Raw genomic sequence first — 12214 nt, forward strand, 5'->3', positions numbered from 1 at the left:
CTGTTGTGCTTCAATCATCTTCTTCACACTCCATCTAATAGTTCACAAAAGTTAGTTGACTGGCATACTCTCAGTGTATAGAATGAACATGCATTCAGACAGTCTAGACATCTATTCTTCTGCGGGAGGTAAGTTTGAACAGAAAAGGTAAAGTCAGATGGCAGAAAGTCTGATTGAAGGATTTGTCTAACAATGTGAAGTAATTCGAAGGCTTTGAGCAGAAAAGTAACAAGAGGAAAGTAGTATTTTAGGAACACTAATGTCAGAACTGGGAGAAGGATTAACTGCAGAAAAAGAGACCAGAGGTAAGAGATTATAGTACTCAAAAGAAAAAAATAGCCAAGAAGCATGGAGTGGAAAAAAATAGCAAGAGCCTCTGCTGCTGATCAACAAAGTGGGAACAATGAAGAATCCAAGCTGCCCCTGAAGTTTCACAGCTAAGGAAATAACAGTGTATTGCCTGGGTAGAAAATAAAAACAGGTAGACTGGAATAAAAGGTGACAAGGGCAGCCTGACATGTTGCCTAGAAATTTCAGGAATGATTTAGAGAGAAATTAGCCCAAGAAATAGATACGAGAAAGAAAATTTTGAGCTAATGTTACCAACAGACTACAAGAAGGATGTTGAGGCAGAATAGGTAAAGAAGAGATCTTACCACTGGGACATGAAAAAAGAATGTGAAGGTGCTCTCCAAGTTGAGTGCATGTAGGAAGGAGCAGTTTCCCTGAGAAGGGATGAGAAAACAAATGAAAATGAAAATGCCACAGAGGCCAAAGAACATGAAAAATGAGGACGTACTTTCTGATTTCACCAAAAGAGAGCGACTTACAAAACAAAAGGTAGAAGAGCAGTAGCCTCAGAGATACGGTATTTTGGGAAAAATGGATATTAAGGAAGCAGTTATAAGGTACTCTTAAGTCTGGGAATGGAAAAAGATAAGATTATAATAATGAGTGAAGGGCCAGTGAAGATTTTAAAAGAAAAGGAACTGAGTCATAAATTTTTTCTTCAGTTAAAAACAGCTTCTTTAAAATGTTCCTTATAAATAAAAAACATATATATATATATATATATATATATATATATATATATATACACACACACACACATCTGTATTGCTAACAGACTTTTTGTTGCAACTGATTTCTTAAGTATAAACTTTAGTTATTTTTTTTAAAAATATATTTTATTTTTTTTTTTTACAGAGAGGAAGAGAGAGGGATAGAGTTAGAAACATCGATGAGAGAGAAACAGAGAGAAATAACGATCAGCTACCTCTTGCACACCCCTTACTGGGGATGTGCCGCAACCAAGGTGCATGCCTTAGACCGGGATTGAACCTGAAACCTTTCAGTCCGCAGGCTGACACTATCCACTGAGCCAAACCGGTTTCAGCTAGTTATTCTCAGTATCCACAGTTATTCACCCTAATGCATGACTCAGCAGCAGCTTTTCTTATCCTTTAAGTTTCATACTCCAAGGAGCAAGATTCTCAGATATCGTTATCAGTCTCCCTCGGAAAATAAAAATATATAACCTATACATAAAACTCTTTTAAAAGCATCATTTTAAGTAGATAAAACAGTTTAACAAGTCATTATCATAATGATCATAATGAAAAGAAATTCATTTATATGAAGTCTTTTAAGTGATCACAAAGAGACTCATTCATTTCACTGAAGGACAGAAGCTGATTTGGGGGGGAAAAACAGACCATTTGTATATTATAATATGAAAATAACAGATACTTCTATAGACTTCAGACTTAAGTATAACTATTTTGCTGATTGTAATACATTGCAATTTTAAAATACTTTTGAACCAGAAAAGGGTTGAAATGTTTTCTTCAAGGAATAGAACCATGATAAAGACCAGAATCCCAGAAGAAAGAAATTAAGAAAACATCACAAAAAAAGTAGGATCATTCATCCAGTACATTAAAGAAAGAGGAACAAAGTTGAGGGTTTTTTTTTTTTTAACCTTTGTGTATAAATAATACAGTAATCATATCTGTGCACGTACAAACAGAATACAAGTTACCAAATATTTTACATTTTTCTACTGAATCTTATCAGAACATTGTAAAATAGGAAAAGCAGTCTTCTTTTTTTTCTCCATGAAGAAACCAAGGCTCAGAAAGGTTAAGTAACTTGCTCAAGGTCACAAAGCAGAGCTAGGGTTGAGACTCAGGTGGGTTCCAACACTAGGACTAGAGCTCTTTTTATCAAATAATGCTTACTGTAAAAAGGAGTCAAGAGCCCAACTGGTAAAATAAATCTGGATGAGATTGTTAAAGAGTTAAGAGGTAAGAGCTGCTTAAAGATACTAATATATAAGAGGTTCTAATTGATGAGTAAGGGGATAAATCAGCTGACTTCTCAGACCTCTTCAGCTAATTTGTAATACTAAGATTTTCCAGGATATTATTACTTATCATCTCCTTATTGATTCTCGTTTATCTTCTTTCTGATATATCTGTTAATGACAACTGTCAAAGAAAGAATGAGTAAGGAACAACATCTTGCAACTGTTGGAATCTACCTAAACACCGTTGGCTTAATTAAAACAACAACAAAAACACACTTATCTGTACAATCATTCAGGCAGATTTTTGGTCACATTCTTCACAGAGTTAAGTAGGTTTGGTAAGGGTTTTACTCATTCATTTGCCTCATATATAATTAAATACAATTAACAAACAGTTCTATCTCTTAACCCTCTCCCCGATTCCAAAAAAACTTAGGAAGGTATCTTATTACAACACTAGGTGCTTGATGCATGAAATTTTTGCAAGGGGCTTGGCCCTCGCAGCCCCAGTTTCCTTGGGAAGGTCATTTGGCTATCCGGTCTAATTAGCATATTATACTTCTATTATTATAGATAAGTTGTAAAAAATCTCAACAAACACAAACAAGTCACAAGACACCAAGTCACATTATTGTAAAAAGTCCATGGATCAACCAGTATGTACTGCTATACACAGGTAACACTCCCAGTTAGAAAAAGTTTCTTTAATTTAGTTCCAGAGATTCCAAAACACACTTAATGAACCTTTATTTACTTATTTATATGTTTATGTTTAGTTATGTAAGGAAAAAATCCTAGAAAATAATTTTAACAGAACAGCATACAATTAATTAAAAGGGGTCAGAATGATGCAACCTGGGTTAGGATAGTTATAATTAATAAAAAAGATGAATCACAAACATATTAGTTGCTTTCATTTTCCAGTCTCTGCATCTCATCTTGTCCCACTTGTCCTAGGTGACATAAAAGTTTGCTATAGGCTTTCCTGTGTAAGAGAAAAGAAGGCAGATAGATTTATTCCTCTTCCATAACTTTTCATTTATGTATTTACAAACTGAACTTGCTGGACTCTGTTCGTACACTCCCACAATGTGATTAAAATACTTTGATTCCTTAACAAACCTTGGGACATACGAATTTCAGTATGAGGCTGACACCTCAAAAACCATCTCTTTAGGAACTACAGGCGTATTTCCACAATGTTGTACTACCCTGACTATTTCAAACGCTATCCTTAGTTGGGTTGTAAACCTATTAAAAAAACAAAACAGAAAACCTTATCTATTTTTTACCAAAAACGTTATTTTCTAATTGGGGCACTCAGCCTATTAACTGGATATACATGACAAAGTTGATCCAGTAAATCAAGCATCCTTAAGGACTGATTTGCCTCCATGGAATTTATACAAAAACAAGGCACATAAGGCTTTCCCGTCCACTTCCCCATGAGGAACATGTGTTGTGAGCAACAGCAGCAATACAAGAAAGCTTCAGAAATAGACAGCTTTCTAGGGCGGTCACTTTGAAATGAACAATGTGTGTGGATGGATGTGTCAATCATAGCACTAAAACATGTTTTAATTAAATACACCCCAAATTTTTGGGAATGAAAAACTAAGCCATTTCTAGAAAATGAATCTAGATTTTTAGTCATGCCCAAAAGAACTTAATCAAATTATCAAACCTACCTTTGTGTCATATTTCTGCCCAGGCCCCATTTCTGCTCTGAATCCTTCAGAGACTGAGTGAGGGTAGGAAGCAAGTGGATGACAACCTGCTGGTTCAATGCTGCTACTGTTTCTAAAATGCTGTAAATCTGATTATCGTGTCTCATACCATAATCCTGGATAAAATGCCTGAAAGTAAATCAAGTTCCTTAGGATTACTTCTGAGGCAATCAATTCCTTGGGCTGGTATCTATATGGTAATCAGCTATAACCTGAACACAAGATAGATCATTTTATGTAAAAATACTTTAAGAATCTAGAATTAAGAGTAAGAAGAAAATAACAGTTAAAAAGGAAGGACAGAAATGGCTTATTTCAATGTAAGCTAAGAAAGCAGAGGCACCAAGAGGAAGCGGAAAGAGTTGGAATCCCAGGAGGGGATTTCTGCTACAGTCTGTATGTTGAAATCTGGGTGGTAAAGATGTGGAAGAGACTAAGAAAAAAACAAGTCTGGCTTCCTAGGTATTAAAAAATTTCTTCATGACTCTAGATAAACAAAACAATATTTTTATAAGGAAAGCAAGTTATTCTTAATATATTTTTGTATTCTGGAACTAAACAAGAGACTTTAGGCCCATAGGAGACCTTTATAAATTAGAATTACATATTTTAACCCTATAACAAACATGCATGCTTTATTCATCTAAATTCCTTTTCCCCTTCTAGGGTTTTAGTTTTCACAAATCCATTATTTATTTCAAATGCTCACAATTTAAATAAACTAGACACCTGAAAAGTGCTAATTATGTGATAAAAATAAACACTGAGGAATCAAAGATCCAGCATAGATGAAGAAAATTACAGTAAATTGCTTATTATGGCAGTGCTAGGGTAGAGATTCATACAATAAAGGTAAACTGGTAGAAACGGTGAGAAAGAAATACTTAAAATGACCCACATTTCCCACTTTTTCCTCTTAAATACATGTAAGAATCTTCCTTATTAAATACACAGGTAATCTGAAGTAGCTCACTTATCTTTCTCCCTGGCACCTTTGTTTTATTTAATTTTTAATATGGAACGCTTCATGAATTTGGGTGTCATCCTTGCACAGGGGCCATGCTATCTTCTCGCTATCATTCCAATTTTTTTATACATGCTGCCAAAACGAGCATGCATCTTTACTTTTTTAATAAAACAACACAATGCAACAAAACTGCCAAAAATACAATAATTAAAATACTATAAACAAGTAGTAACACATTATGTTTTGGATAATTAGTTATTTAAAAAACATGTTGGCTGTCAAATGGCTGGCAATAGTCTCCTTGCCAGTTGGCATGATTTCCAGTTACCTAAACACTGCAGTCAGCTGGGCGGCAGGTTCTCCTTCTGACCCCGCTTGGCAGGTTTTCACCATACACTGCAAGTTCTCTGTGGCTAGCCTTTTAACTAGAAGGAAAAATTTACAGCATTATACATTGTGTCTGAATTGACCAGCTGGATCCTCATTTTTATAAACACACTTGATTCAGAAAAATATGTTGTTTTCTTAAAGTATGTATATGTTTTTCTGTTATTTCTCAAAATGAAATCATTAAGAGGTTTTGTTTTCTTCAAAAGTATATCTCCCAATCTATCCCCCTCTCGTTTTAAGAAAATATAAAAAGCTCGAGTCTATTTTCTACAACCTTATACCTAAAAAAATACATGTGAGAATAAGTCTTTCTCTTAGTAAAGAGCCCATATTCAATAATATTGTCCGATCCTAATCCTGCAAGCACTGTTACATACTGACAAAAGTATTGTTTTTAAGAAAAATATATTTTACTGATTTTTTACAGAGAGGAAGGGAGAGAGTTAGAGAGCCAGAAACGTCGATGAGAGAGAAACATCGACCAGCTGCCTCCTGCACACCCCCCACAGGGGATATGCCCACAACCAATGTTCGATTCCTGACCAGAATCGAACCTGGGACCTTTTAGTCCGCAGACCGACGCTCTACCACTGAGCCAAACCGGCTTCGGCAACAAAAGTATTAAATCAGCCTTTAATAATCCAGCTGATTTACAGGTGAGCAGATCTTTTAAAATTCAAAAGCCTACTCCTCCCACTCACTAACAAATATGTAAATAGCCAATTAGAATCCAACAACTTACCTTCACTTAAAATTAGTCAAAGATGTTTATATTAAAATCAACTATATTTGATGCTAACTTCCTTTCAAAGAGCAAAGTCACAAAAGGACATCTGTATTCTTTAAATATTTAACCAAATCCTTTAAAATTGCATGCTTGTATATAAAATTAAAAAAAAATTTGAAAAACAATGTAGAAAGTGTTTCCTACAGATAGAATACAGTTACATCTTTTTAAAAAATCCATTCTTATAATCTCTTTCATTGGATTGTTCAATCCTTTCTGTTATCACTATTGAATAGTTGGATTTACATTAGCCTTTTTACATTTTGTTTTCTAAATGTCTTGTGTTTTCTGTTCCTCTACTATTCTGAAGTCTTTGTCTATTAAACCCAGTATTTGACTGCTCTCAATGGCAGCTTCCGCTGCCTGCTTTTTTTTCCTTCAGCTAATGGATCACACTTCTGATTCTTTGTGTCTTGTAATTTTTTTGTTGAAAACTGGACATTTTTTTTAGCGAAGTCTACTTCTTTTGCCTTCTTCCTGATCCCCTGTGTGAAGCCTCTAAAACTGCTCCTCAGGTGTAACCTTAGGTCTGCCTAGTCTACATTGGAGGACAGTGATTTTGACAGTGTTCTCTTTGTCCCTTCCCATGTTGACACCAGCTGTTAAACTCCACTAATTGCTGGCTGATTATGCTATTATTTTCAATAATGCCCTGGGGCATAAAGTGCTTCACAGACTGATCTAATCCAGTTCAGGCTTTTTAAAAAGGATAAAACACTGAGAACAGTGTCTGAGATCTGTTCTGAACCGAGGGCTCTAACCAGCTGTCCCTTTCACTAATTCTCTCACCAAACTGGCTGGCCTACAGATTATCTTATAGTCCAGTGAGTCCATTATTCTTCTACCTTTTGCCTTTCAGCACAAACTCCACTGTTTTTGACAGTACTGTTATGTTAGGCTTGAACTTTTCCACACTGTGTTATGAATGAAATCAATTCTTTTGGGAGAGACTCAGAGTTCCATGCACAACCTCCCAGGCATGGCTCTGGTGCTAGGACAGAGACAACAGTGCCCACTACTTTCTGAGTGGCACACCACTTTAGGAGAAGAGCGCTTGTGGAAGGAGGGGCAGCTGCACCAGGTCCCCTCAGTCCCTTCTCTTGGCTTGCAACCTCTGAGCTGCAGCAAGAATGATTGGCAAACCCTGTATTCTCAGTGGTGTCGCCCTCAATGCACTGCAACCATCCCATGAGTGAGGGCTGAGCAGAAGAATGGAGCCCCCACTTCTAAGCTGTACTTGTCTGAAACTTAACATTAGCCTGGAGTCATGACGAGAAATGGAGGAAGCCTGCCTCTCACAGGACTCTACTGGAAGCTGGGGGGAGGAGGAGCCCTATATTCTTGGATTTACCAGTCTGAAGTAGTTTCTGTCTTACTGTGCTGGCGGAAAAGAAGTGGTCTTGGTTCAAGTACTACAGATTCTTGCTGTTCTTACCAAGTTTTAATAGATTTTCTTAAAGATTTCTCCATTTGCTGTATACCCTTACGGCTACTTCTGGAGACTTTAATGATTTCTTTTAAGTAAATTTTTCACCTGTTTTGTTGAGGAGCAGGTTGGCAAAGGTCCTTTTATTGTCATGGAAAAAGTGGAACTCATCAAGCTCTCTGTACAGGTTGTAGAACAGACATGTGTTTAAAATACTCTTATGCACCTACCAAGGAGTGGATGTGCTGAGTCATTTATAACACCTCTTGTGACTGTACAAACTGTCCTTTTAGACACTGAGACAACAAAAAAGTCAGAATTTTCTCTGAGCCAAGCACACAAATCTGCGTTTATTTCTCCTTCAAGGTCACAAAGACAGTAATGTGAAGGTAGAGAATCTGCACTCCAACTCTGTTGATTATGTCAAGCACTTACTAGCTAATGTGGACCCCAGAAGAAAGATGTATGTGATGTGAACCTCAAGAAGGAATTTAGATATTGAGATGAACTCCCTAGGGTCACCCAAGGGCCCAGATCTTATAAATAATAAGTCTAGTAGCCATTTGCTGACAGGAGATCCTCACATACTATGTACCAGAAAGAACTTCTGGCTGAACTCTCGACTTCCTGCACTGTGTCCTGCTTTTTTTAATGCTGAGTCAACCACCTCAAGGAAACCCGGTTTTCTCTTTCTTCCATCAGAACTGATCAATTTGAAAACTTCATTTGCATAAAATTGGGAACATGGATGGGAACTAGATGGCCTCTCCTTTGTCTTTGTGGTGCACAATTTAGATTGCTATTTGAATCTGTGTCTTCGAACTACAGTTTCTTTTACTCAAATAAATACTTTTTAAAATTATTTATTACAAGTCTAAAATTAATTGGTTTACACTAGGTATCAAGAGGCAAAATTCACCTTCCAAACTATGGTCTTCTTCATAATAAATATTATCATCATCATCAAAATAAGAAGCTACCTAAACTTTATACTATCTATTGTCTCAAGAAATTTTGTATCGCACAATACAACAAGCATTCACTAAAATTAAAAGTATGTACAAATCTTCAATGGGGACAAAATTTCTAACGAAAAGTCTGGGCCCATCTGAGCATTCTTCAGGGAAGGGATGTTACTATGAAGTAAGGGTATTCTAAATTAACAGACATACCATTTTCCACAAAATCAAGCTTGGGAGCAAGAAGAATATTTTTAATTATTAAAGTGAGGATTAAACAAGTTATGCATATAGTTTTTGAGGTAAAACAGAACATTTCAAAGAGGTGTCTGAGCTTTTAGCTACCACTTTGGGCCCAGCCCTCAGATTCCTGAGAATACACCCTGTACTCACTTATCACACCAGTTACTTAAGTAGAAGCATTGGGGAAGCCCTGCCCTGAACAATCACATTATAATGATAAACACTGCACACACACACACACACAAACACACGGCCTTCTATTTACATTTTTAAAATTCCTTCAAGATAGAGCTGTGGCTACTGTTCTGCATATTTCTAATAAGCTTATTAAAGCATGCTACTCACAGTGGGGATTAAATAAATGGTGTTTTAAAGAGATCAGTGACAGTAAGGCTGGGGACACTGAAAACAAAAGGAATAGGATCAAAGAATCCTTACAGGTCTACCCAAGAAGTTAGCTTAGATCTTCTAGCAGAAACCTGAATGGGAGAAAGTATGCTGACTTTTCACAATTTAATATTTAACAAGATATATTTAATAATTGGAGTCACATTAACAAATATTCTTTAAGAACTTAACAAGTCTAATCAGAGGAAGTAGCATTTAAGTAAATTATTTGCCTTGCGAAAAACTAAACTAAACTAGACTGGAACATGCCAATTTTAAACCATTTTTATGTTCAACCTCAGTTATTGGCTGATGTTTGTTCTTTAGCCATAATAAATACAAACTGATATATAACATAAAAAATACAGTTTTAACTATCAATTTAACTGACAGGAACAATTACTTTCAAATTAACAGAAAAGTATAACAAACACAAACTCAAACTCACCTTGGGATTCACTGACCAACACCAAGCATTTTAAGACAACAGGGAGGAGTTGTTCAACATCAGAAACATCCATGTTAGTTTCTTTGAAGAGTTGAAGGATAAAAGCCAGAATGGATGCTAAACGTGGAGGAAGCAAGATCCGTTTACTTTCCAAGCAGAATTTCCTGAAAAGAAGTACAATTTCGTTTGTTCTTCTGTTCTGTTTCAATAGAGCAGAATCAAATGACATACACTTTATAGATATTGGCAAATTTTACCTCCCACAAATTAATAAAGCACAATTTCTAAAAAGTATGTATATCTTACCATACACAGAATGTTAAGAAGCAATGATTACAAATTCTTTTGGTGTGCTACAAGGACCAATGTTGAATATAGACATACACTAAATTTTAAGCAACCTGGCCTTAAAAATGAACTTAATTAAAATCCAAATAAAATTGTAATTGTTAAATTTTTTTTCCTTTCTAATATAAGCCTATACTCCTCTACCAGCTGTTTAATGATGCAACATTTATGCCAAATTTGCATAAATAAATCTCTCCTTACATCATTAAGGAATTTGGGAGGGGTCTCCACTACCCCCAATTCAATAAGACTGTCCTGGGAATTCGCTTCCAACTCTAGCTTTACCTCTTTCCTTCCTTTGGAAGTAAAATAATCAGAGAGGTAATTTAGGATTTAATATCTTCTCTCAAAGCAGGACACATTTTAGCAGTAGAATTCATCCAAGATCATCAAGGTAATTTTTCTGACTCATATATACATCTCTACCTCTTACAACAAGTTTTGGCTCCTAACAGGTGCTCAGTGTCCATTTGTTAGGTGAATAAATGAAAGCGGGATTGCTCAATTTCTAAAAAGTCTAGACAATATGAAAAAATTGTCAAATGCAGCAAAATCTAAGCTAGACATCTGTATATATTTGCAAAGCAATAATAATAATTTGCCAAAAGGAGGTATAGAAATCACTAAGAATTATAAATCCCATAGAACAGAAACTATCTCTCCATCATTTCTAAAACTCCATATGTGGCTTCCAACAAATTTCACATATAAGAAGATTCATTCTTTTTTTAGAACAAGGGTTTTGTCTTTTTTTGCTCACTGCTGAATTCCGAGTGCCTAAAAAAGACGTTTATATTGGGTACCTATATTGCACCAGGTACAAGTCTAAGGATAAGAATGTAAAGTGAAGTAAAATATGGTCTCTGAAAGCAAGAGGCTCGGTGTCCAGTGAACAAGCTGGACAAGAAAAAAAGGCTATCATAAGATAGTGTGATAGGTGCTTTGAATAGTAAGTCCAGAATTCTCAGGAATACTGGGAAGTATAGGAGTAAAGAAGCATGCAATGTTAGAAGGTATAGGAGGAAATCTCTCTTTCTATCCTGAGTACTTAAAAAAAAAAAAAAAAGGAAAGAAAAAAGAATTGTTATATTTTGGGTCATCAAACTAGAAATCATGAGAAAAATGTTTTCACAGGCAAATACGAAAGTCAGCCAGGGTCTTTATCACTGGGCTTTTCAAACAGTTTTATGACCTTAAGGATTTAACTTCACTTCAGCACTTGTCATTGGGTTTTATACTAAAGCTACTTATACACTGTCTTACACACAGTGGTAGAGGACTACAACCATCTTGATGGGAATTCAGATACAAGACAAAATACGACAATTTTGAGAATTGAATCCTATAGAGCACATAACTTCAGAAGGAGAGAAACATCGTGGTACACTGACATGTTAGGTGTAGGTCTCATAATGCCTATGTGGAATTTAGTCCAGATGGATGGCATTTTAATGGAGAAAATGCTGTAACATAAAGAACTACAAAGCATTTTAGAGGGGCAATAATAAACTAATCTCATTAGGGTTTATATAGGATGCCATGGAAAAGTTAGTGACATATCATGTATGAAGTTTATTCCATAGGCAAAGAAAAAAAAAAGAGCAAATGAAGGTCTGGGGGCAGGAAAGTGTCATAATGGAACATTATTTCAGAAAAAGTAATCTGGCAGCACTATTTTGGCTGGGCTGAGAGAAAAGCCGAGATAGGGAAAGTAGTTAGGCATAGTCTAGGAGGTATAATGTGATAAGGAAAGAGAGATGTGAAAAGAAGGGAAGGGAAACTATCATTTGCCAGAGGACGGCAAAGGGGAGAGAACAAAACTATAAAACTTCCAAACTTGAGTAACAGAACACTAGGAACACACACACACACACAAAATGGTTGGAAGAAAGCACAGATTTTAAACATCAAATTCTGTAATGAGGTGATGGATAATATCAGTTTATTAAAAATACGAGGTAATTTAAAAAGAGAAAACAAATGTTAGACAAGAATACATAGCACCATAGCATCTTAACTTTAAAAACTGATTTCACATGAAGTTAAATACTTTATGATGGCAAAGAAAAGATAATTCTATTATTGAATCTCCTAATGTGGTAGTTAAAAGGTAAGGAGTTTAGTAGAAAGCCTTAGAAGTTTCATTTATTCATCTGCCTAATAATAACACTGAGCTATTAGACAGAGGATAGGCTAACAAAATAGTACTTCATATGGCTTTTGG

At 35.6% G+C, this 12214-nt stretch overlaps 1 protein-coding gene across 3 annotated transcripts in view; it reads right to left on the bottom strand.

Annotated features, from left to right (window-relative positions):
• Positions 1-3053: 3053 nt before the first annotated feature.
• Positions 3054-12214, bottom strand: part of MMS22L (MMS22 like, DNA repair protein) — a 95418-nt gene continuing 86257 nt past the window's right edge. For all 3 annotated transcript variants that reach the window (XM_084890824.1, XM_084890823.1, XM_084890825.1), the window contains exons 22-25: positions 9643-9806; positions 5331-5427; positions 3997-4164; positions 3054-3293 (exon numbers count right to left, since the gene is read on the bottom strand). In XM_084890824.1, coding sequence (XP_084746950.1) covers positions 3212-3293; positions 3997-4164; positions 5331-5427; positions 9643-9806 — 511 coding nt within the window. In that variant the 3' untranslated portion in view covers positions 3054-3211. The remainder of the gene's footprint in view (positions 3294-3996; positions 4165-5330; positions 5428-9642; positions 9807-12214) is intronic.

Source organism: Pipistrellus hanaki (genome assembly GCF_964339955.1).
Source record: "Pipistrellus hanaki genome assembly, chromosome: 7".
In the NCBI taxonomy this organism is placed as follows: domain Eukaryota; kingdom Metazoa; phylum Chordata; class Mammalia; order Chiroptera; family Vespertilionidae; genus Pipistrellus; species Pipistrellus hanaki.